Source organism: Mustela lutreola, chromosome 10, assembly GCF_030435805.1.
Source record: "Mustela lutreola isolate mMusLut2 chromosome 10, mMusLut2.pri, whole genome shotgun sequence".
NCBI classification, from domain to species: domain Eukaryota; kingdom Metazoa; phylum Chordata; class Mammalia; order Carnivora; family Mustelidae; genus Mustela; species Mustela lutreola.
This window is the reverse complement of record NC_081299.1, coordinates 102,133,059-102,160,352: the sequence shown is the minus strand read 5'-3', so window position 1 is coordinate 102,160,352 and position 27,294 is coordinate 102,133,059. Positions and strand designations below refer to the sequence as shown.

Here is a 27,294-nt window from a genome sequence, read left to right as displayed (position 1 = left end):
AGGAGCCTAGGATCCAAATAGTAGAGTGACAGACATGATAGAATTGGGAAACACTGACAGAGAGCTAAGGAGTGAGAATCTGAAGATGTATCTTTATTTATATACAGTTAGAAGAATAAATAGCCAAAAAATAAAATAAAATAAAATGAAAGCAAAATACATAGAATTACAAAAAGAGATTTTCAGCCCAATTAGTTAATAATGTTGGTTTTGGCTTTTAGGGGGTTTTGTTTTGTTTTGTTTTTTTGTGTTTCTTTCTTTTTTTTTTTTTTTTTTTTAATCGTACTCTGTGAGAACATGCCCTTTATGGAACCAATTAGACACAGTGGTTGTTCAGCCAAGGCTTTGGGGCACTTTTGACTGTAGTTACAACAGGTGAGCTGAGTGCCCAGTTGGTGTTACATCTGGTCACAGGCAGGCTTGGTAATAAGAGTCTTGAAATTTGTACTTGAAACCTTTGCTTCCTGACACCAAACCCAAGCTGAAAGCGTTTCAAAGCTAGTAGGCAGCCTCCTTTTGATGTATTTTATTCACTTGGAATTAAAAGCAGAAGCTCTTTCTAGCTAATCACGAAAACCATCTCATGCTAGAATTAGCAGCTTCTGATTTTTCACTTGCTTTTGGGTGCCGTAATTAAAAGGAAGGTAATTGTGAATTTTGGATCTGCTTCCTACCTTAAGACAGGACTGGTGTTAGCTATGGTTGTCGGTTGTCGGTTGTCAGATTGCTAAGCATGTTCGCCCTTTGATTTGAACCTCTACCCTCTCTTCTGGAATTGATCAAATCCCCGGGGCTGATGTCGCCCCTTGATAATGCTGTTTCTGTTACAAAACGAGCCAATGAATATATTGACCGAAGTGGCATTTGTTCAGAAAGTAGCGCCTGAGATACAACCCGGGCCCCGTTTTGTAAAATGCTCCTTTTTTTTTAAAGATTTTATTTATTTATTTGACAGACAGAGATCACAAGTAGGCAGAGAGAGAGGGGGAAGCAGGCTCCCCGCTGAGCAGAGGGCCTGATGTGGGGCTCGATCCCAGGACCCTGAGATCATGACCTGAGCCGAAGGCAGCGGCTTAACCCACTGAGCCACCCAGGCGCTCCTCTTTTTTTTTTTTTTTTTTTTTTTTAAATCCCCCGCACTGTGATGTGACTGTAGGCTGACACTCCAGACGTCCCCATGAGTGAAGGCCAGTGGGCTACTGCTGTAGCTGTTTTTTTTGTGGCTTGCCTCCTGTCCCCTGGGAAGCCCACGCGCCTCTCATTTTCATTCTTTTCCAGCGCTAGTGCTTTTGAACACAGAACCCCCGTCCTCCCACCACCCAAACTCCACATTCCAGCCCTGTGATTTCACGGCACCGGGCAGAGCCCCCCTGCCATGCCGGCAGGCTGCCTGCTGACTCCTGCCGGGGGACCAGATGGGAACATAAACTCACCGCCGAAGAGCAGGATACTCGCTGTATATTTTTAAGACCAGGAATCCAGCTCTCATTGAGGGGCTGTATTTTTTTTAATAGCTCCTTGAAAATTGAACAAAACATTTCTGGTCGCTCTTATTTCTTGATAACATCATTCCCTCTGCGTGGATGTATAGAATCACAGAAACTGGAGAGTGGAAAAGATATATTAGATCATGTCTAGGCCGTTCCCAGTGGTTACAGTTCTTTTTTTCCCACACTCTGTCCTATGTCGTGCTTTTCTCTTTTAGTTTTCTCAAGAATTACGTTTTTTTGGTTTCTCCTGGGGAATAATTCCTTAGTTTGACCATGGAGGAATGTATGTGCAAATATCTGTAGTCTTTTTTTTTTTTTTTCCCAGCTTGATATTCCTACTCTTCATAACCCTTTACATTAGCATAAATAGCCCCTCTTCATCCTAAGTCAAGTATTTCTGGATGGCATAGATTTTTTCCTCTTCCATTTATTAAGTTCAGAGCTTGTTTTTCTGCTTTGCTTTTTCTCTTCATCAATCAGTCCCTAAAGCCCATTAATCATTTTTTTACCTCACTGAAAGCTCCTTTGCTTATTCCCATATCAGGAACCCAGGGCTGATTGAGGTCCCAAGGTACTAAAGAAGCCTCACTGATATGTGCTTATTCTATCCCCTCTCTCTCTTTCTCTCTCATCCCTGACCCCACCCCCCCCAGCTTCACTTCAGAACCTCAAACTGTTTTCTGCAAAAATATTTCTAAATTATGATTTGGGGAATTAGTCATATTAGTCATCCCAAGGCCATGTGTGTGTGTGTGTGTGTGTGTACACGTGCATGTGGTTTTTCAGAGGTAAGATTTTATTTGTTCTCAGTTCCTTAAAAGATATTTTTCATATCCTTGGAGCCACAGATCTTTCAGGTCTCCTGAGTGCTTGGATCTAGTATAATAATGATGCGTCAATAGAATGTAGCATTTTATCTTAGAGCTGTCATCTCAGAAGGAGAGAGGAAAATAAGCAGATATGGGGAAAACAGGCTGTATTTGTAGGAGTTAGAATTCTTGGGGAAGGGGAAAGGCAAAACTTAAATAGCCTTGGCCCACACATATCTAAAGAAGATTAGCCTTTAAAAGCTTTTAAAAGCCTTTAAAAGCTAGTGTTAGGAGTATATCTTTTTATTATGTTCCCTTTCTTTTTTTTTCTATATCTCAATTATATTGAGGTATAATTGACAAAGGAAATTGTAAGATAGACTTATTTTGCTTAGCATAATATCTCTAGTTCCATCTACATCATTGCAAATGGCAAGATTTCTTTTTTTGTTGCTTTTTTAAATTATGTTCTGTTACTCACCGAACAGTACATCATTAGTTTTTGATGTATTGTTCCATGATTCATTGTTTGTGGATAACACCCAGTGCTCCATGTAATACATGCCCTCCTTAATACCCACCACTGTGCTAACCCATCCCCTCACGCCCTCCCCTACCCCCAGTTCGTTTCTCAGAGTCCATATTTTCTCATGATTTCATTTTTTTTTAAAGATTATTTATTCATGAGAGACAGAGAGAGGGAGGCAGAGGGAGAGGGAGAAGCAGGCTCCCCACTGAGCAAAGAGCCTAATTCAGGGCTCCATCCCAGGACCTTGGGATCATGACCTGAACCAAAGGCAGATGCTTAACCGACCCAGCGGACCCAGGTGCTCCACAAGATTTCATTTGTTTTAGTGGCTTTTATTAAATGCTCTCACTCCTATGTGGAATTTAAGAAGCAAAGCAGAGGATCATAGGGGAAGGGAGAAGAAAATAAAACAAGAGGAAATCAGAGAGGGAGATAAACCATTAGAGACTATTAGTCCTAGGAAACAGTGTTGCTGGAGGGTAGAGGGGGTGGGGGGATGGGGTAACAGAGTGATGGACATTAAGGAGCGCACGTGATGTAATGAGCACGGGGTATTATATAAGACTGATGAATCACTGACGTCTATGTCTGAAACCAATAATATATGTTAATCAATTGAATTTAAATTAAAAAAGAAAAAAAGGAAATTGTGAGATATTTAAAGTGTACATCCCAGTGATTTTGATATACCTATGGCTTATGAAAGGGCTTCCTCCCCCTGGATAATTAACACACCATCACCTTACCTGTTTATCTTCATTTAGTTATTTTGGTGAGAATATTTAAGTTCTACTGTCTTAGCAAATTCCACTTATACAATACAGTATTATTAACTATAGTCCCCTGCTTTACCCTAGATCCTCATATGCTATATGATTTCCTGGACTGGGGGTCCAAATATTATAAAAACACTCAAAGCAATCTATAGAGTCAATGCAATCTCAGTCAAAAACCCAAACAGTTTTTTGTGCTTTTTTTTCCTCTTGGAACTTGATAAGGTGAATCTAAAACACATAGGGAAGGGATGCCTGAGTGGCTCAGTCAGTTAAGTGTCTGCCTTCAGCTCAGGTCATGATCCCAGGTTCTGGGGATCGAGCCCCGCATCGGGCTCCTGCTCAGCATGGACCCTGCTCCTCCCTCTCTCTCACCTGCCACTCCTCCTGCTTGTGCTCTCCCTCTCTCTCTCTCTGACAAATAAATAAATAAGTAAAATCTTTAAAAACAATGTATAGGGAAGTATAAAGAGCCAAGGACAGATAAGCTAATTCCTCTTTTTTTTTTTTTTTAAAGATTTTGTTTATTTATTTATTTGTCAGAGAGAGAGAGAGAGAGAGAGAGAGGGAAAGAGCAAGCACAAGCAGGCAGAGTGGCAGGAAGAGTCAGCAAAAGAAGCAGGCTCCCTGCTGAGCAGGGAGCCCAATGCAAGACTCGATCCCAGGACTTCAGGATCATGACCTGAGCCAATGGCAGCAACTCAACCAAATGAGCCACCCAGGCATCCCATGGTTAAGATAATTCTTGAAGACGAAAGTAAAAAGACATGCTCTACTACATCCCAAGACTTACTAAAAAGACACTGTGGTACTGATCAGAGATAGACACACAGACCGATGGGAAAGAATAGAAACACAAGATACAGACACAAGCATAAAGAGATGCTTGATTTATGACAGAAGTGATATTTCAGCATAATGGTCAAAGCCAACCTTTTCCATTAGTGGTACTGGAACAATCGACAGCTCCATATAGGGGGAAAGGAAGAAAAGGAACTGGATGCATACCTTACACCATATGCAAAAAACTCCAAATGGATACAGACTTAAATGTGAAAGATAAAACTTTAAAGCATACTTACACATGCATATACATATGCTTTATATAGGTATGTATGTATGTATAAACACTCTTGTCTTCGTGACCTCAATGTATTGAAAGATTTCTTGTATGCCATAAAAGTCTGTAGTCAAAAATTATATATTTGGTAAAATTAAGAATATCTCTTCATCAGGGGCGCCTGGGTGGCTCAGTGGGTTAAGCCGTTGCCTTCGGCTCAGGTCATGATCTCAGGGTCCTGGGATCGAGCCCCGTATCTGGCTCTCTGCTCAGCGGGGAGCCTGCTTCCTCCTCTCTCTCTGCCTGCCTCTCTGCCTGCTTGTGATCTCTCTCTGTCAAATAAATAAATAAAATCTTTAAAAACAAAAACAAAAAAAGTTAAAAAAAAAAAAGAATATCTCTTCATCAAAAGATAACATAAAGAAGACAAATAGCAGGGCACCTGGGTAGCTCAGTGGGTTAAGCCTCTGCCTTCAGCTCAGGTCATGATCTCAGGGTCCTGGGATCAAGCCCCACACTGGGCTCTCTGTTCAGCAGGGAGCCTGCTTCCCCCTCTCTCTCTGCCTGCCTCTGCCTACTTGTGATCTCTGTCAAATAAATAAATAAAATCTTTTAAAAAAGAAGAAGAAGAAGAAGAAGAAAAATAGCTACGCAATGAGAGACTATATTGGCTGTACATATAACTGATAAAATATTAGTATCCGGGATATATAAAAACACCCAAATTAGTAAAAAGACAGTCCAATCTGAGAAAAAGAGGCAAAATAACTTCAGTAGACTTTTCCACAGAAGAGGGAATAAAAATGGTCAGTAACCCTAAGAGTTCTCAACTTCTTTAATAATCCAAGAAATGCTATTAAACCCTCATGAGGTTCTACCTTGTATCCACCATATTAGCTCAAAACAAAAATACTGGTTGATATGGATGAGGAGCAACGACACTGATGGTAAAAATTGCAAAATATTACTTACTTGGGAGGGGTTTAGTTCACTGTAGTACACTTGAAGATAAATAATGCATACCTTAGGACCCAGCAACTAGGTATCTTCACTAGAGAAAGTTGGTACACAGAACACAAAGATACATGTATAAAAATGTTCTTTTTTTCCCCCTCAAGTTATTTTTTTGGAAATTGGCAAGTGTATAAAAAAGTTGCAAAATTAATACAACAAATGCCATAAAGCCTTACTGGATAGTAGTTAGTGGAAAGAACATACATGGGCTTTGAAGTAAGTGATACCTGACCTGATACCCCAACTTCACCCCTTACTAGTGTGTGACCATGGGCAATCTCTAAAGATCGGCAAGCCTCAGTTATCTCATCTGTAAATTGGAGGCAATAAAATGCCTGCCATTTTGGGTATTGTAACGGCTAAACACATTGATGTATATAGCAAGCCCTGAGCATAAATGACCACAACATAGTTGTCAGCAAATTATGGCTGCCATTATTAATATTTTGTTGCTATTGTTAAAAATGATAATGACTTATTTTATTCTTTCAGAACCTCTTAATGATAGCACATTTACTGATATATATTCATTTTTCATGTTTCGCTATAGGATGCAAAATGATTCAAGAGAAAATTAACATTTTTTCATCCTGTATTACCTTTTTCCTTCTCATTTTCTGACTACCACTTCAATATTAGAAAGTACAAACCACTAGGAAAACATGCCCTTAACAAAATGTTTTTATGATTTAAAAAAGGCATACAGAATTTAAAAACTCCCTTTGAAGAAGTGAAAGAATGATTTAACAAAAGCAAAAGGAAAAAAAGCACAAAAAAGTTCAGTAACTTGATCAAGAAGCAATATTAGAAATAGTGTGTAGGTTTTCTAATTTCTAGCCCAAGAGCCTGCACACTAAGTTGTAATATCAGCAATGACTTCTAAAGAAAACTGAATTAAGTAAATAGCAGTAGCCTTCAGCCCTAATGCTGTTGACTTCCTTACCTTAACTATAAAATGAGTGAAATCACATGTAAAACCCGCAAGCCCCTTTAATCTCCAGTGAAATTTGATTCTGTGTCTGAAGTCTTTGTCAGTGACCCCCAGATCCACAGTCATCTTTTCCTCTTGGGAATGCCTTCTGCACCCCACTATTTATGTCAGCAAACTGATTTTGATCATGTTGCCAAGCTGTATTGTTACGTATCTCTTTGTAAACCTATCCTCTATCTCTGGTTAGATTGCATTGCTTGGGGTTACAGACTTTCTCATGTGCCTTTTATTTATACGTTTCTGAGTGAAAAAAAAAAAAAAAAATCAGAACTCAGAGAGGGAGACAGACCATGAGAGACTCTGAACTCCGGGAACCAAACTGAGGATTACAGAAGGGAGGGGCGTGGGGGGATGGGGTAACTGGGTGATGGGTTTTAAGGAGGGCATGTGTTGTGATGAGCACTGGGTGTTATACTCAACTAATGAATCATTGGACACTACATCAAAATTAATGATGTACAATATGCTGGCTAACTGGACATAATAACAACAACGAAAAATCCAACCACATTTTAAATATCCTTTTCCGTCCCTAGTAGCACCTGATACAGAGCTTTGCATGGGCACGAAATAAATGCATAAGGATGACTGTCAGAGTGCAGTTGTAAAAAGTAGAACTAGTTATTGTTGCTATGGTAACATGGCCATAGGATTCATGGAGTCTGCCTTGAAAGCAAATGCTTATTTTCCTCTCTTCCAGAAAGATGCTGTGAAGCGAGTATTCTCGGGCATTCAGCCTACGGGAATCCCCCACCTCGGCAATTACCTGGGAGCCATTGAGACCTGGGTGAGGTTGCAGGAAGAGTACAGCTCAGTGCTCTACAGCATTGTTGACCTACACTCCATCACCGTCCCCCAGGACCCGGCTGTCCTCCAGCAGAGCATCTTGGACATGACTGCTGTTCTTCTTGCCTGTGGCATAAACCCAGAGAAGAGCATCCTTTTCCAACAATCTCAGGTCAGCTTCTCAGATTAGAACCAAGAAAACTTGCATTTTCAAATTATGTGAGGAAAACTTTGAATGAAAGTTTATATAGCTCCTGTTTGTGAGTCTTTGAAAATTGTTCAAGAGTGACCTCATCAGATGCCGTGAGTTCATTTTAATATTCACCCTATATTCACATCTTTAAATGTCATCATAGGGCAAAAGTATGTTTCACCTTTTCCTCCACTGTTCTTGCTTCATATACCAAAATGTTGTGTCTCTTTAGTACTTACAAATCTGATACTGTTTTCTCTACTGGTTTGCATCCAAATTGCTGAATTCATAGTGTTGACTAATCTCCTCAGGATCAAGGATAGAATTTAGCAACTAGTAGTTTTGTGTACTTTCATTGTTGCTTTACTGGGTATTGCATTTGGAAGACCTATTGGACCATTCCCATTGTTCCTTCTTTGTATAATAGCTTTTGAGAAGACTTGAGAGAACTAGCTGGGAAATTGGAAGACACTGTCCAGTCTCTTGAGTCCAAGCCAAGAAAGGCTTCAAAACAAAGCCAAAATATTTGACTGATACTGTCACTATGGATGAATCAGTTACTCTTGGACAGGCAGATAGCCTGGACCAGAGACAGGGAACTTAAGAGATTCCATAGCCAAGATGAAAAATTTAATTGGATCATGCCCTCATTACATACCCTCTTGAGCCTTGTGACAAAGCCACAGCCCAGGAACAGTATGTTACACATGTTGGCTACATGTTAACATGTATGCATGCGTGGTATGGGTTATTCATGTGCGTATCTCCTGCCTTGATCATAAACTTCTGACAATCGTCATTTTTATGTATGTTTTATCACCCACAGACCTTGGTGTAATGATTCCCAGAGAGTGACCCTTTAAAAAAATATGGAAGAAATGAATATCTTCAAAAATAAATATATTTATCAACTTAAAGTGTGTTTCTAGTTTGGAAATAATATGATAAAATAATAGAATCTGACCATTAAAATGTCCATAAAGGCAATTTACCTCCATTTCCTTCCTCACAGTTGGTCAGAGAGCCTTTCCTTGCACATAACTTTTCAAATTCAATCTTGGACTGATCTAATTGTCTTAAATACATAAATATACTTGCTTCTGTTGAGCTGATACCTGTCTCCCTGTAACTTCCATCCTTTCATTTGACTTCTGCTCTCTAAAAATACAAAGTAAATCAACTCTGTCTTCCACGGGACTGCTCTTCATATACTCAGAGATAATTGTTCCACATTAGCCTTACCCTATAGGCCCTTACCTCATAGGACTTCTTCAAGCTGGTTGTCCCACCGCAGGAGCACTCTTGCCATCTGTTTGAAAGGAATGTGCCTGTCCTATTTCATGAAACAATGTTTATTCACACGCTTCAAGTCTGTCTCCAACATTATAACGCTGATCATCATTAGAATCACTTTGTAAAATTACTGGATATCACTTCACTTCATCGAAGCTGTTTTTGACACAAGCTCCCTTTTGATCCTTCTGTGATACCATTTCTAAAAATCATATTCCCAGTGCCTATTGCCATCCTTCTAGATGGCGAAAATGTCTACATCGCTACAAAGCAACCAGTTGCCAGACTGCTTTGTTAAGTGACATTTAAAATTAAAGGCTCATTTTCAACCACATCCAGTGCTTGCACTTTGAGCTCATACCCCCAGGAATGATCACCACATTATAATTTTTTCCCCTTCTTTATAAAGGATTTTTGGCAGTGACCTCTGCAAGCTTCTAAAATTGGCAATAATGGAGGTCTCTTCTTCAACGTCGTACTTTGTTGTTCAAAACAGCAATGGAAAGTATCGCCCACAGTGTGGGAGACTGTAAGAATTCCTTCATACGTGAGGGATCACGGAAGTCCCTTCCTTTTGATTTTTTTTTATATTATGTAATGAGCTCCTTGGTTCCCGTGGTGGTTGTAGGTCTAGCTCAGCAAGGGCAGGTCACTGGTGTTGCCTGTTTTCCTCGGTGGCCTCAGGCCTCCTCCACAGGATCTCACAGGTCCCCTGCTCCCTTCCCGGACTGTAGCTCCCTCCAGGGAGCTTGGGTAGCCTGCCAGGAAAACGTGAGTGAAGCACTCATCTGCCCACAGTCTCCACTTTGTCACTTTGTCCCACAAAAACAGGACAAAAGACTTCTGCAGGTGCCTTTCTGACCTCAAGACATATTTGGTCTGGACCATTTTCTGCTTTAACTCAGGCAACCAACCTTAAGACAACTTAGTGGATGGACTGGCTATTTTATCGGGTTTTCGTTCCTTAATACTTAAAAATGTATGGATGAGTCGGGAGAATAGCGTACTGTACCTTCATCACTTGCTAGCATTTTGTGATTTGTCTCATCGATGTTGTTCTTTGTTGTTGCTGAAGTATTTTTTTTAAGATTTATTTATTTATTTGAAAGAGAAAGAGTGTGCATACGAGAATGGGGGCAGAGGGCGAGGGAGAGAAAGTCTTAAGCAGACTCTGTGCTGAGCGTGGAACCCAGTGCAAGGCTTGAGGGGGCTGTTCTTCATGGAGCTCAATCTCATAATCCTGAGATCATGACTCCGGGTCAAAACCGAGTTGGATGCTTAACTGTCTGTACCACTTAGGTGCCCGGGTTGTGGTTTAAGTATTGTAAGGCAGATAACATACATCATGGGATTTCAGTCTCCAAAATTTCAGTGTGTCTCTCTATAAACTGAGGAAATGTTCTTACATAACCACAATACTGTCATCACACTTAACAAAGTTAATGATAATTCCATATGATCATCTCATACCCAGTGCGTATTCAAGTTATGCTGATTCTCCCAAAATGTCTTTTATATTTGGCTTGTTTAAATAATGATCCAGTGAAGGTACACACATCACATTTTTTTCCTTTCTTTTTGTTTGTTGCTCAAGTTTTATTTTATTTCCCATAAAGTTAATCCTGCATTTGAAAAGAATTAAAAACTTGGGTTTTTTAGGAGGCACCTAGGTGGCTCAGCCAGTTAAGCTTCTGCCTTCAGCTCAGGTCATGATCCCAGAGTCCTGGGATTGAGCTGCACATCGGGCTCCCTGCTGATCAGGGAGCTTCTCCCTCTCCCTCTGCTCTTCTCTCTCTCTCAAATAAATAAGTAAAATCTTAAAAAAAAAAAAAAAAACTTAGATTTTTATACTCCCACTCTTTTCCATGCCTTTGATATGTTAATCGGCTTTTCTTTTATTTACTATAAAATTAGCACTTTTGAACATAAAAATAACCCTTGTTTTTTTGTTGCTTTCTCTTTATGCTCATGTGTATTGGCTGATGGTTAGTGGCCATAAACTACCATTCACGTAGTTGGTCATCCCCGTTTTTGATGGGGTTTGAATAGAAACTCTGCTTGCCTAGGGCCCATAGAATGCCCAGACATCATTTTTTTTCAGAGTATCCGTGAAGCTTCTAGTTGTTCCGGGAGGATACTGAGAAGGTCTTCCTCATGCTGTATTTTGAAAATATGAAGGCAGGTACTGAATTTACTTCTTAGAACCGTTCTCAGGTAGGAGTGTAATCGGATAAGCTAGTGTCCCTGAAACAGTGATTATTCTAGATGGCTGACCCCATCTCTGCAGTGCTCTAGTAGGAAAGAATTCTCATGGCTTTCATGTTTTGTGTCTTACCATGCAGTAGTTAACAACTGTCTTGATCAGTATGTGGAGTCTCTACTAAATGAAGGCTGGAAAGAAAATACTCAGAGCATTGTCAGATTTAGAAAAAAAAAAATGAGAAGTTGTGGTTATTAGAAAACTGGCATTTTTAAATGTGGAAGATCTAAAAAGCCTTTTCATGTATATGAACTCACTTTTAATCCTCGAAAGAGCACATGAGTTAGGCATTACTGTTCTTTCACAGATGAATAAATTGAGGTATGAAAAGATTGAGTAAATTATAAAAATGTCCTTAAAACCATCTCTGAATGGTGCCTGGCACTTAGTAAATGCTTAACAAATATATCTTCTTAATTTAACCTGAGGTCATCCAGGGGACAGATCCAGGATTCTTTTTTTTTTTTTCCTTCTCCCTAAAACACCATTTTTAAAAGGTGTTCTCCTAGGAGAGAACACTATGTTACCTCCCACCAGGCCTTTGCCTCAGTAACTGACAGCAGAGAGGCAGTGAAGAGCCAGAGCCAACCTTAAGATCCTCATTATTTCTTGCCTGGACAATCTTCTCTCCCCTTCACTCCTGCCTCAGGCTCTCCTGGCAGCAGTCCATTCCCCACACTGTAGTTATGCACGTCTTTCCACCTCAGATACCTCAGCACCTCTCTCCTTACCCTCAGGGTAAAAATCTAAGCTCAATTTCTAGAAAGCCCTTAAAAAATGAGGCCCCTGAGAGAAGGGGGGGAGGAATGGGTGGAATATTAGTCAGCCATAAAAAAGAATGAAATCTTGCCACTTGCAATAACATGGATGGTTCTAGAGATTATAAAGCCAAGTGAAATAAGTCATTGAAAGACAAATAGCATATGACTTCACTCCTGTGGAATTTAAGAAACAAAACAAATGAGCAAAGTAAAAAAAGAGAGAGAGAGAGAGACAAACTAAGAAATAGACTCCTAACTATAGGGAACACACTGATGGTTACCAGAGGGGAGGGCTGTGGGGGATGGGTGAAATGGGTGATGGGGTTAATGAGGGCACTTGTCATGATGAGCACTGGCTATTGTATGAAGGTGTTTAATCACTCTGTTGTACACCTGAAACTAATATAACTACAGTAGAATTAAAATTTTTAAGTGAAAAAAAAAAAAAATGATGCCCCTGAGAACAACAGGCCAGTGTTGTTTCCATTCCACCACTTTCTAATCATGAGGTTATTTTGGTTCAGATAATCTAATTAACTTTTGCTAATAACTCTTTAAAGCAAGAGTTGGGGGGGTGGTTCTGCTTTTATTTTGAGAAAAATATGATAAATCAGTTCTTAACTTACGAAGTGGGTAAGTCAGAGATCAGTTGTCTACATTTTAACATGGTTTTTTTGTTAGTTCTTCTCTACTGGGAGTTTTGTTATGCATGTTAGCATTTAATGATCATTAAATATGTAACCAAGAGGGGTGCCTGGGTGGCTCAGTCGTTAGGCATCTGCCTTCAGCTCAGGTCATGATCCCAGGATCCTGGGATAGTGTCCCCCATCAGACTCCCTGCTTGGCAGGAAGCCTGCTTCTCCCTCTCCCACTCCCTCTGCTTGTGTTCCCTCTTTTGCTGTCTCTCTCTGTGCAAAATAAATAAATTATATCTTTTTAAAAAAATGTAACCAAGAGGATAGGAAGTCAGAAAACAATTATACTTAAAGTGTTGTGAGCCAATGTCAGATAAAATGAGATATCTCTGCATTCCCTGCTCCACACACAGCTATTTACAAGTAAAATTAAGAATTTTTGAAATTGTGAGTTAGAGAAAAAAAATTTATATTGTATAATGTTCTCTTTTCATGTGTATCTGTTGTGTTCAGCAAAGTACTTGGAGCTAAATATGAAGACTAATTCCCCCCCAGGTGCTATTGTTGTACAAGAGAGTAAGTTCTAGCAATCATTTGAAGTAGGGAAAGAATTTAGCTATGTTATAATGCTTATTTTACCAATAATTTTCATCTCCAATCCTTTGCATTCTTTCTCAGCAGTCTGACTGAAACAATTTAGACTTATTGAAGATTTTTCTCATTATTTTCTTTTTCTTTCTCTCCCACTGGCCTCTAGTCATGGTGCTTCCCCTAAAATATGTTTGCCATATGTGGGGAATTTTTACAGAGCCTCTCCTCTGAAAGGTGCGTGTGTGTGTGTGTGTGTGTGTGTGTGTGTGTGTGAGGGGGGGGTGATTAAGAAAGAGAGAGAGAGAGAGAGCCTGCCTGTGTGTGTGTTTGGCAGAGGTTTCCATCCCAATGCCAAAGTCAATGGTCTTTTATTTCCAGCAGGCCTGAGTGCACCTCCCATCTGATTCCCACAGCTGTCTCTGAGGTACACATCTACACATCTTTAGTTGTTACTTTCCTTGCAAACTAATCACCGGACAGATGGAAGATAAAAGCTGGAGTTCGTAGCTTTGGGCGCTGGCTTTATGCCAAGTCTGGGAGAAAAGGACAGTTTTGACCACCAGACACCATATTACAGGGCATCCAGAACTGTCCGTGGAAGAGCTGAGGGAGGAGAACAAAATCCTCAGCCTGAGAAGGTGGCTTCATTCTCTAATTAGAGTTATGCTTTGCTTTCCAGGAAACTTTAATCAATAATAATAAAATAACAATAATGGATAATAATAAATAGTAAGCAAGTTTTTGCATGAATCCTGGCTCACAGTACACAAACCAAAGTTGTACATGACCCACGTCCCTTATCTCAGAGGTGTGAGACCAGCAACACAGAAACTTGGACCAACAGTATCATGTTTTCACTTATCCTGGTAATTTTGGAAGCTTCTCTGAGTACAGATTTATATTTGTTGGACTCTCAAAGTCTTTAGGCTACCAACAACAGGTGCAACGTATAACTCATAATAGAGGAAGAAGGCGCTCCTGGCTGGCTGAGGTAGTAGAGCATGGAACACTTGATCTCAAGTTTGTGGGTTCGAGCCCCACATTGGGTATAGAGATTACTTAAAAAATAAATTTTAAATTTTTTGAAAAAAAGAAAGGAAGCAAACAAATGTCCTCATGGATTAATGGACTTGGAGAATCAATTTGTAAAATTGGCATTTCCTCCAAAGTTTCTCAGGAGAGACAAAGGATCTGAATGGCCCCTGGTAGAAATAATGAAGAGAAGTTAGGAAAATCATTATACAACCAGACTTCTCATGTATTTCTTTCTCTAGGAAGTATCCACTAGAAGTTTTCACCACTTTCCTTGCCTAGATCTATAATCCTATGTGACTTGATGAGCAAGTTAGAGTAGTTTTGCTGCCTCCATCCTGGACCACAGGATGAAGTTTTGCCCTAATACTTTCAAGAAGAGTTCTGTTTTATTATCGTAGCAAAAGCGAAAGAAGCACAGGTTTTGTGACCCTATATAGTTGGCCTGAATCTGTGACTTCTTCTTGACTGGGCAAGTTCTCTTAACCCCTGTTCTAATATCTCTAACATGGATATTTAAATAATGTGACATATCATACTGGTAAATAGTACCCTTCACTCTTGCCCTATCCCTACCCCACTATAAACAATACTGCTCCCACCCCAGGCTGCTTCTTTAAAGAAAAAAAAAAAAAAAAAGACTTTATTTATTTATTTGACATGGGTGGTGGGTAGAGAGCAAGCACACGCGGGGGCAGGGACAGGAAGAGGGAGAAGCAGGCTCCCCGCTGAGCAGGAATCTGATGTGGGTCTCGATCCCAGGACCCTAGGATCTTGACCTGAACTGAAGGTAGAGGCTTAACCAGCTGAGCCACCCAGGCTTCTTGATACTGTGAAGATTTAAGGGTGGAGTGGAATTGGAAAATGGAGGTCAAATTAATGACAGTACCCACCTTTGTACTCAATAATAAAATATTTTCTGAAATGGTAATTGTTGAAGGTTTTGGGGGACCTTCTTAAGAAATAGTTTGGATATTCAGAAAAGCAGGAAAAGATGAACAGTTGCTTTTTGAAATACTAACCTTTGGGCATACTTGCTTCATACTTGGTTACTTTGGTTCACAGACCTGTACCCCTGAAACAAATAATACATTATATGTTAATTTATAAAAAGGAAATAAAATTGTGCGAGTGTAGTGGACACTTACTGTTTGGTTCTCTCTAATCCTATTCTACGTTATGCCTCCCCAGAGGTAACCACTATAGAATTTGACTTATCATTCCAATGTATGTGTTTATCTTTTTTTTAAAGATTTTATTTATTTATTTGTGAGAGAGAGTGTGAAACAGCACGGGCTATGGATGGAGGGATAGAGGAACTAGCGGACTCCCTGCTGAGCGCAGAGCCCTATGTGGGACTCCATCCCAGGACCCTGAGATCGTGACCTGAGCTGAAGTCTAATACTTAACCAACTGAACTACCCAGGCACCCTGCCAATGTGTGTGTTTATATTTTTATTGCATAGGATTTGGCTGTAATGGTCCATATTATTCATTTTGCATGTTTTAAAACTTTATATAAGCATTATCATACACATAACTTCCTGCATCTATATTTTTGTGTTCAGCATTACTTTGCTGAAATTTGTTCATTTTGACTGCTCTACAGTATCCCATTGTCTGGCTCTATCACAATTTATCCATATTCCCTGCAAAGAATGTTTAGATGTTTTTTCTCCAATTTTTTTGTGGATAGGCAGTTGTCTGCACACCAGGGAAAGAGTTATCACCAGAACCTGACCCCCCTGACACCCTGAGTTTGGACTTCCAGCCTCCAAAGTTGCGAGACAATAAATTTCTGTTGTGTAAGCCACCCAATCTGTGGTGTCTTGTTATGGCAGCCCTAGCAGATGAATACAGAGCTATTCAGCCATTACCATAGGTGGAAGGCTTGTTCTAGCATAGAAGATTCAACATTATTAATATGTCAGTTCTGTCCAGTTTGATCCATAAATTCATCATAATCCAATTACAGTGTTGTAGATGCTGACAAAATTGGATCTGAAATGCATATGGCAATACAGAGAGTACGTAGAATACCCAAAAGAATTTTGAAAAAGAAAACAATACTGAACAATACTGTACCCAAAACAATGCTGAAAAAGAAAACACAGTTGGATGACTTAAACCACCTTTCTTTAAGACTTAATGCCACACTACGGTAATCACGTGAGTGTGGTCTTGATATAAAAATAGACTAATAGATCAACGGGAAGGAATAGGGAATCCAGAAGTATACCCACATCCAGAAGCCAAATGTTTTCAACAGGAGTGTCAAACCATTTCATTGGGGGAAAGGATAGTCTTTTCAGCGAATGGTGTTGGGTATCAAACTGGATCTCTATGTGGGGGCAGGGAATGAACTTTGGCTCTTACCTAACACCATTCGCAACAAATCAACTGAAAACTACCATGGATCTAAATATGAAAGTGAGGGGCGCCTGGGTGGCTCAGTGGGTTGAGCCGCTGCCTTCGGCTCAGGTCATGATCCCAGGGTCCTGGAATCGAGCCCCGCATCGGGCTCTCTGCTCAGCGGGGAGCCTGCTTCCTCCTCTCTCTCTGCCTGCTTGTCATCTCTCTCTGTCAAATAAATAAATAAAAAATATTTAAAAAAAAAAAAAGAAAAGAAAATTAAAAATAAATAAATAAATAAATAAATATGAAAGTGAAAACTATAAAACTTCTAGAGGAAATCAGGGGGGGAAATCTTCCAGACTTTGAGGGTAGGCAAAGATTTCTTAGAAAGTATACAAAAAACATTTAACTTCAACGAAAATGATACATTTGACTTCATGAAAAGATAAAGCTTCTATTCTTTAAAATACCCCATTAAGAAGATGGACAGGTGAGCCATAAAGGGAAAATATTGTAACACATATATCTGATAAAACTTTGTGTCCAAATTATACAGAACTCTTATCTCAATAATATAATAAGACAGCCTAATTTTATAATTGGTCACTATATTTGAACAGACATTTCACAAATAAAGAAGTAAGCACATGAAAAGTTCAACATCATGGTCATCAGAGAAATGCAAAATAAAACCAAAGGGATAAACCATTTCACCTAGTTTAATGACTAAAATTAAAAATACTGGCAGTACTAAATTTTAGTGAGGCTATAAAGCAGCTCAAACTCTCATACATTGCTGGCAAGAGTATAAAATGGCAATTTCTTACAAAATTAAACATATACTTACCAAATGACCCAATAATTCCAGTGCTAGGTATTTACCCATGAGAAATTAAGACATTGTCTACAAAATGACTTGTACACAAATGCTCATAGTATTTTAGCTACTTGATAATAACAACATCCTAAGTGCTTAGTTACTTAAAAAATTTTTAAAACATTACATCAACTTTGATGAGGCATAATTTACACACAGTAAGATGGACCTATTTTAGCGGCTCGGTCCATTGAGTTTTGACAAATCCACACACATGTGTGTAATCATCACACCTATCAAGACAGAGAACATTTCAATGTCCCCCAAAATCTCCCTCATGCCCCTTTGCAGTCAATCCCTCACCCCTGCTCCTGGAGACCACTGATCTGTTTTCTGTTATTATGGACTTGTTCTGCCTGTTCTAGGATATCATATAAATATAATTATATAATATGAACTCTAATGTGCTTGGCTTCTATCAACATAATACTTCTGAGACTCCTTTGTGTTGTTACAAACTCCTTTTTTATCGTTGAATAGTATTCCAGTGGCTAAATATTCTATAACTGTCTATCTACTCACCAGTTGATGGATGTTTGGGGTTATTCAGGCTATTATAGCTGAAATACTATGAGCATTTGTGTACAAGTCATTTTGTAGACAATGTCTTAATTTCTCATGGGTAAATGCCTAGCACTGGAATTATTGGGTCATTTGGTAAGTATATGTCTAATTTTGTAAGAAATTGCCATTTTATACTCTTGCCAGAAATGTATGAGAGTTTGGGCTGCTTTATAGCCTTACTAAAATTTAGTATTTTTTTAAAAGATTTTATTTATTAGAGGCAGAGAGAGTGGGAGAGCACAAGGAAGGGCAGAGGAAGAAGCAGACTCCTTACTGAGCACGGAGCCCAATGCGGGGCTCGATCTCAGGACCCTGAGATCATGACCTGAGCTGAAGGCAGATGCTTAACTGACTGAGCCACCCAGGTGCCCCCAAATATTACAGATTTTAAACCAACCAGAAGCACTGTGAAACCAAGTGTTGCAACTTTTGACCCCACTCCAAGGAAAATATGAAAGAGAGAAATTTACTTAGGAGAGTGCTTTGAATTAGATTGAAAGGACTTTAATTGCCAAGAATATCAAGAAATTTTAGTCAAGAACTAAAAAGAGCTTAAATAAGAATATGAAAACCTTCTTATAATGTAAGATTTTCATTATTTTTGTTTGTTTTGAAATTCATGTCTTTCCTTGTCTAAACATTATTTATCCGAATCAAAACAAACAAAAAATACCTAGGGAGAGCCATCTTTTACAAATGTATTTTCTTTTTTTAAGATTTTATTTTTAAATAATTTGTACACCCACTGTGTGACTTGAACTTAACAACCTCGAGATCAAGAGGGGCAGGTTCCAAGGACTGAGCCAGCCAGGAGCCCCTACAAACATATTTCCTACTTCTTTGTGTCCTGTCACAGGAGTAAGAACACAACTAAGTGCTAAGTGCTTGTGTTTTTAAGGAAGGGCCATGTGACCTCTTCGCCTGGGCTTAGTCTCTTCTTAATTCTTAAACTTCTTCATTTCTCTGATCATTTATATATTGACCGCTTCTTCCTGTTAGGATTTTCTCTTGACTTCAATGATACAGCAGTAGTGCATTTTTCTTCTATTTCTCTGAGAGTTCATTTGTTTCCTTTATTGACTCCTCTTCTTTAGTTCCTCAGAATTTCCGTCCTGAGATAAAAATCTATCTATGTATTCCACCTTCCTGAAGTCTGACCACCTTCCCTAAGTTTCAGCCATTTTCTTTCCTGACTTTTGTCACTAGCCCCGACCTTTCTCCTTAATTCTAGACTTACACTCCTACCTATCCTCTAGACATCTCTTTCTCTCAATTTTAACATATCTGAACCCAGAGCTTTTCTTTTTAACTCTGACCAGCTTTACCTCCGACCTTTTTTAAAAAATAATTTGAGGTGAGGGGTGCCTGGGTGGCTCAGTGAGGTAAGCCTCTGCCTTCTGCTCAGGTCATGATCCCAGGGTCCTGGGATCGAGCCCCACATTAGGCTCTCTGCTCAGCGGGGAGCCTGCTTCCTGCCCTCTCTCTGCCTGCCTCTCTGCCTACTTGTGATCTCTCTGTCAAATAAAAAAAAAAAAAACAAAAAAAAAAACAAACCATCTGCCATCAAATTCTGTACAGAATAGCTCTCTTCTCCTTCCTCAAGGTTGCTAGTTTTGGAAGTTGCTTTCTAGTAGACTGTGATTATTTTAATTATCCATGTTCATTTCCTGTAAGAACAGGGATCAGCCACCCTTTTGTGGAAAGGCATAGAAAGTAAATATTTTAGGCTTTGCAGACCACATTCAGTCTCTATCACCACCCCCTCTTCTCCTCTAATGCCTCTTTTGCCTTCTCCTTCTTTCTATCTCTCTCTTTTATTTGACTACCCTTTAAAAATGTAAATAACGGAAACAAATAATACATTATATGTTAGTAAATCAATAAAATAAAATAATAAAAAATGTAAAAAACATGGGCTGAATGAAAACAATGCACACGCCACATTCGGCCTGTGAGCAGTAATTCGCTAGCCCCCACGTATGAGGATCACATGTCCTCATCCATTGCCGTGTGGCTGTGAGGGCATCGTATGGGAGAAGTGTCTCTTCATATCCCACTGACGTTGGGCTCGTCCCTATGACTTGATTTAGCCAGTGGAAAGTGAGAGGGCGTTTTGGACACAATGCCTAAGCAGAATGTTTAAAAGCAATTCCGTGCTTGTTCTAACTGCTGCTCTTTTCCTCTAGCTCAAGAATTGCATGTTCTGGGAGGGAGAACTCCTTTGGTTTGGGTCTTGGAATGAGAAGGTATATAAAGCAAAGTTGTAGCCAGCCTACAGCTACCAATATGTAATGTGTATGAGAAAGAAACCATTACTGTAAGCCATTTATATTTGGAGTTGTTACTCAATGTAGCTTAGAAATAGCTGACTAATATAATGCAATAGAGTTTTCAAAAACATACGTACACATACACAAGCATACACAATAAGCAATAGAATTTAGATGGGTGTGACTTTTAACTCAACAGCAGGCTGATAAAAGCTATTTATTTAGCTTTAGAAGTATTGGACTAAGAAGAAGTATAGAAAAATTCAAATATGTACACAGAGATATTCATTGCAAGCATAAATACTGATAGTAGAAGAGAGGTTGTTATTTATAACATAATTCTTTTAATTAAGATCGGATCCCCAAACAAGGTTCTGTTAAGGGGATTTGTCATGGGGATGAAAAGAGTCCAATAAAAATAACTGAGCATGAAATCGTTCATTTCAAGAAGATATGATAAATGGGAACTTCTGAGTCTGCGTAGTCTCCCAAGTGTTCTAACCAAAATTTATAGGACATGACTCCTGGGAAGATAATGTTTATATGGGAAGTAGTGAAGTTGTAAGGGACACTGAAGGTATCTTAGACACTGATCCAGTATTTACTGAACCAGCTAATTGCTTGAGTGGGTTTGATTGATATCTAGCAGCTATAGTTTTGGGAATCATGATATTCCATACTCTTTTTGTTAATTAGATATTTTTTGAGAAAAAAATTTTAAATGCAGCAAAATACAGAGAATGATATAATAAACACTCATGTTCCCAACAGTAGGGGTGAATATTGTTAACATTTTGTCATATTTGCTTGACTTTCTTATATTAAAATAATTATAATAAAAAATAATTAAGAAGGAGAAGTCCTCTTTAACCCTTCCCCCACTCCCTGTGCCTACTACCTGTACCCCTCCTCTCTCCGTCTCTTTTCTCCCTCCCCAGGCAACCAAAATTGTGGATTTGATGTATATCGGTCTAGCCAATTTGTGATACTTTTTACACATATAATCTCATGAATAATATATAATATTTTCATTTCTGTGGTTTTAAAAAAATTATATAAGTGATGCCATATTGGAGTACCTTTTAGCAGTTTTCTTTTTTTATACAGCAGTGTGTTTTTGTGATCTCATGTTTATGCATATAAATCTAGCTCATTTCTTTCATGTGTTGTGTAGTATGCTATTATATAAATATGCCACACTTTAAATGCTTTAAACATTTCTTTAAACTTTTCTGAAAACTTTAAACATTTCCCTATTAATAAATCTTTAATTTCATTCATGCATTCATTTAACAAAATTTATTAGGCATTTACTGTGTCTTGGATACTCTGCTAGGTACTCACATTGTAACAGTGAAGAAAGGAGACAAAAATCTTTGCCATCGTGGTACTTATATTCTGTTGGGGTAACACAGTATAAATAATAACTATAATAAATTAGCCAAACATATGGTGATAGGTAATACAGAAAAAAAATTAAAGGATATTAGGAGTGCCATTGAGGGAAACAGATTGTTGGTTTAAACAGTGTGGTCTGGGTAAAGCCCCTTACTAAGATGGTGTTTGAGCAAAGACAAGGTGAAGGAGTTAACCATGTGGCTATCCAGGGGAGGAGAATCTGAACCACAGAAAGAGCCAGTGCAAAGGCCCTAGTGTGTTGAGGGCACACGAGGAGGCCAGCATGGCTGGAGGAGGGGGAGCAAGGAGGGAGGGTTGGGCTATTGGAACCACAGATAATACAGAGTTGGCTGGAGGAGGTGATCGTGCCTGCTCGGACAGGCCATTGTAAGGTCTTTTGGCTTTTACTTAGAGGTGGTAAGAAGTGCAGGGTTTTGACCAGAGAAGTCACATGACCTACATATTTAAAGGATCACTTCCGCTGCTAGGTTGAGAATAGACTGTATGAAAAGTCAGTGTAAACAAGGAGCCCAGTTAGCAAGTTATTACAGTGACCCAGCTAAGGGTTGATGGTGCCTGGGCCAGCGCGCTGGGGGAGGTGGTAAAAAGCAGTACGATTCTGAGTATCTTTTGAAGGTAGAATTAGCAAGATTTGCAGCTGGATTCAACGTGGAGTGTGAGAGAAAAAGAGACGTGAGAATGTCTTCAAAGTGTTTGCCTAAGTAACTGCAAGGTTGGAGTTGCCACCAACAGGGATGACAAGCACGGACAGAGCAGGTTCAGAGTGGAGGAGTGGGGATTCAATTTGGGGTGTGTTAAGTTTGAGGTGTCCACTAGGTATCTACGTAAAGATGCTCCATCAATCGTTGGATATATGAATCTGGAGTTGAGCAAAGAGGTCTGGCCGGGGTTATAAATTTAAAACTCATCAGTAATATAGAGTGTATTTAAAGCTGTGATTGTATCTAAAGCCATGATAAGAGATGAAAGTGCAAAACGTGTGAGTGGAGAAAAGAATAGCAGTAAGAAATCAAGGACAAAGACCTGGGTGTCTGCAGTATTAAGACAATACTAATATGTTGATTGACACGAATATAATATTAATGCTTTATCCTAGCCACTACCCTTGCTGGCAGTGGTGCCCGATTGCCGTGGAGTGGTAGAGGTGAAAACCTGACTGGAATGGGCTGATGCGAGGGGAGTCTCATCGCCGTGGCAGCTCCACTGTCTTTATCTTTCTTTATTGACGTGAAGCCATTCTCCCCACTAACCGATTTGAAAGGATGGGGAGTCGACTTTGCCTTGAGGACCAGTAATTCACACGTGGAGGAAAATAGAGATCATGCTAAAGATCAGAAAATCCTGAAACGATGTTCCCTTTATTGCCACTGAATAATTAATTGCTGATGTCTCAAGGCATACTTGTGATGAAATGCCCTGGGATAGTTATTGAAACTGTTTATTGAGATATATCATACAATTCACTCACCTAGATTGTAAATTTACTGGTTTTTAGTACATCCACAGAGTGGTGCATCTTTCACCAAAATCAATTTTAGAACACTTTCGTCACTCCGGAAACAAACCCTGTGGTCTTTGCCTACTCTACCCACTCCCTGGCAGGCACTGATCTACTTTGTCCCTTGTGGATTTGCCTTTTCTGAACACTTCCTACAGATGGAATCATATAGTGTTCTTTTTGTGATTGGCTTCTTTCATTTCCCATAATGTGTTCAGTGTTTATCCATGTTTTAGCATTATCAGTATTTCATTTGTTTTTATTGTTGTATATATAGACCACATTTTGTTCATTTGTTCATCAGTTAATGGACATTTGGGTTATTTCCGATTTTAGCTATCATGAATGATGCTGCCATGAACATCTGTGTAACGTTTTTTGTATGTTTTCAGTTATCTTGGTATACACCAGGAGTGAAATTGCTGGGTCTATGGTGACTCTGTATTTACCATTTTGAAGGACTTTTAAACTGTTTTGAAAGTGGCTGCATCACTTTGTATGAGGGTTCCACCACCAGTGTATAGGAATTCCAAGTTCTCCGTTCCCTTCCCAAACCTTGTTATTGTCTGTCTTTTTTTTTTTATTTTAGCTATTCGGGTGAGTGTGAAATGGGATCTCAATATGGTTTTGATTTCTATTTTCCTAATGACTAATGATGTTGAGCATCCTTTCGTAGGCTTATTGGTTATTTGTATAACTTCTTTGGAGAAATGTCTTTTCAAATCCTTTGCTCATTTTAATTGGCTTTCTTTCTCTTTTTTTAAATTTATTTTTTTCTCAGTGAAATTCATCAAAACATTTATTGAACATTTATTACACATAACACCCAGAATCGTTCAGCTTTTTATGTTATTTTCACATGAGCACTCGATTTTAATTTAATTTTTTTTCAGTGTTCCAAGATTCATTGTTTATGCACCACACCCAGTGCTCCATGCGATACATGCCCTCTCTTTAATTGTTGAGTTATAAGTTTTTTTTGTTTTTTGTTTTTTTTTTTTTAGGGGTGCCTGGATGGCCCTGACAGTTGTATCTGCTTTCAGCCCAGATCTTTATTCCAGGGTCCTGGAATTGAGTCCTGCATCCAGTTCCTTGCTCAGTGGGGAGCCTGTTTCTCCCTCTGCCTGCCATTTCTCTGTTCATGCTCTCTTTCTATCTGATAAATAAATAAAATATTTTTTTTTAAAAAAAGGGTTTTTTAATATTCAGGATACAGTTCCTTCATGAGATGAGTAGGATTTGCAAGTATCTTCTTCATTTTGTGAATTGACTTTCACTTTCTTGACGGTGCCCTTTGAAACACAAAAAAGTTTTTTCATTTTGATGAAGTCTAATTTGTTAATTTTTTTTTCTTTTGTTGCTTGTACGTTTGATGTCATATTTAACAAACTGTTGCTTAACCCAAGGTCATGGAAATTTACTCCTATGTTTTTTTCTAAGCATTTTATAGTTTATACTATAATATAATATGCTATAATACAGTTTATACATTTATGTCTGTGACCCATTTTGAGTTACTTTTTATAAATGGTGAGAGGTTGGGGTCTGGTCCAACATCATCCTTCTACATGTAAATATGTGCGTGTAGATATTCACTTACCTCACCACCATTTGTTGAAAGATTGAGCCTTCCCCCATTGAACTGTCTTGGCACCCTTGCTGAAAATGGATTGACTGGGGGCACCTGGGTGGCTAAGTCAGTTAAGCATCTGCCTTCGGCTTGGCTCATGATGCCAGGGTCCTGAGATCGAGTCCCACATCTGGCCTCCCTGCTCGGCGGGGAGTTTGCTTCTCCCTCTCCCTGCTTGTGCTCTCTGTTGCTATCTCTTGTCTCTCTCTCTCTCAAATAAGTGAGAGAAAATGGATTGACTGTAGATGGATGGATTTATTTCTGGACTCTCAGTTCCATTCTGTTGATCTACATATTCTATCCTTATATCAATAGTGCATTGTTAGACTACTGTACTATTACACTGACTGATTCTTGGCTTTTAAACTAAGCTTGCATTTCTGGAATAAATCCCATTTGATCATGCTGTATATAATTCTTTATATATGTTCACACATTTGGTTTATTAGTATTTTGTTAAGGATTTATTTGTCTGTAGCTGTCTTTTGTTGTCATGCCTTTGCCTCGCTTTGTTATCAAGGTAAAACTGGCCTCTCTGGTTAAGTAGGGAAGCATGCCATCCTTTTTTTTTTTTTTTTTAATTTTCTGGAAGAGATTATGAAAAATTGGTATCTATTTTTTAAATGTTTGTTGGAATTCACTAGTGAAACCCCCCACACACACTTAGGGTTCTTTTTTGTCATTGCTGATTGGTTAGTGACTTTCCTGCAGAAATTATACAAAGTGTCTTTGCTGTTGCATCTGGCTGCTGCAGGCTGTTGGGTTAGCTTAGTGTTCAGACTTTTCTAAATGCCTTTTGATCCTATAATTTAAAAAAAATTTTTATTTTATTTTATTTATTTATTTGAGAAAGAGAGATCACAAGCAGGGAGGAGGGGCAGAGGGAGAGGGAGAAGCAGACTCCCTGCTGAGCAGGAAGCCCAATGTGGAGCTTGATTCCAGGACCCTGAGATCATGACCTGAGCCAAAGGCAGCCACTTAACCCCTCTGAGCCATCATGTGCCCCTCAATCCTATATTTTTGACCCTTTGCTGAGAGGTTTACACAGGGCCTCAAGGTGAACCAGAGGTGAAAGATTAGGGTCTTCTCAGGTCTCTCCTGGCCACGTCCATAGCCCCAGACATGTATGTGTCCTCTTCGCTGGCCCACGAATATGTCCGGTTTTTCCAAAGCACCCAATGGGCATATCATTTCCTAGTTTTTTCTTTTAAGTTTTTGGCTAGCCCCTGACCTTCCTCTCCTGGTAGCAACACCTCAGGCAGCTGCAATATAAAATCACTGCTGCTGATTACTTCTGGAAAATGTCCTGTGGATAGGGTTTTTCCCACCAAGTGTGCTCTAAGTGAGGTCAGTTAACAACACACTCTGCAAATGGGGTTTTTCTACGGAACTGTCAGCTCAAGTAGTGACAGTTCTCTGCAGATGAGAATGATTTTTTTGAGAAGCTCCAAACCCAGTCTTCCCTTTCCAATGGCCTGCTAGGCTGCTTTACATAGCTATCCCAGGCATGGGCAAGGATGATGGGAAGGTGGTGAGTTAAAATGCCACAAAAGGGGGCGCCTGGGTGGCTCAGTGGGTTAAAGCCTCTGCCTTCGGCTCAGGTCATGATCCCAAGGTCCTGGGATCGAGCCCCGCATCGGGCTCTCTGCTCAGCGGGAAGCCTGCTTCCCCCTCTCTCTCTGCCTGCCTCTCTGCCTACTTGTGATCTCTGTCTGTCAAATAAATAAATAAAATCTTAAAAAAAAAAATGCCACAAAAGGCTGTTGCTTCTGAGTTTCCAATATTTTTCTTAAAGAAGTACTCATCACATTAGGCAGGCCTTTCGTTAATTTCCCAGAGTTCTGTAAGAACTGCCTTTGACATTTTTTGCTACTTTTCTCGTTGCTTTTATGGAGGAGTCGATTTTCAGAGCTTGTTACTCTGCCATTCCGGAGGGCCCTCCAGGTTGTTTTAAACACGGAAAAAAAATTTTTTTTTTTAATTTGAGACCAAATGTAGTTAGATTTACTAGCCTTTTATTCTATTTTCGCAAATTGAACACACTGTGAACTTGTACCCAGAAAGTTCTTCATGCCCCTTTCCAGTCACTAACTACCCCTTCCTCCAAGATAACCTGTTTTTAAACTTGGTCTAATTTGAATTATTTAGTATAAATTTTTTTTGTGTCTGGCTTCTTTCACTCGACATTATGTTTATGAAATTCATCCTTATTGCTCTAGTTTTCCATTGTATGAATAGGCCACAATTTATCTCTTCTACTTGGGTGGACATTTGGATTGCTTACAATCTGGAGTTGTTACAATGAATTCTTGCACATATATCTTTGTATATATGTGCACGTTTTTGTTAGATAGATACCTAGAAATGAAACACCTGGGACATTTGTTAAATGAATGTTAAATGTTTGTGGATACAGTCAGTTTTCAACGTTGGTATACCAATTTACATTCTCGCAGTAGTGTAT

The 27,294-nt window shown here is 39.2% G+C and overlaps 1 protein-coding gene across 2 annotated transcripts in view; it reads left to right on the top strand.

The window, feature by feature from the left end:
* The window catches only part of WARS2 (tryptophanyl tRNA synthetase 2, mitochondrial), a 95,707-nt gene that overhangs the window by 43,392 nt on the left and 25,021 nt on the right, over positions 1-27,294 (top strand). For both annotated transcript variants that reach the window (XM_059136710.1, XM_059136711.1), the window contains exon 2: positions 7,367-7,624. In XM_059136710.1, the coding sequence (XP_058992693.1) occupies positions 7,367-7,624 (258 nt within the window). The remainder of the gene's footprint in view (positions 1-7,366; positions 7,625-27,294) is intronic.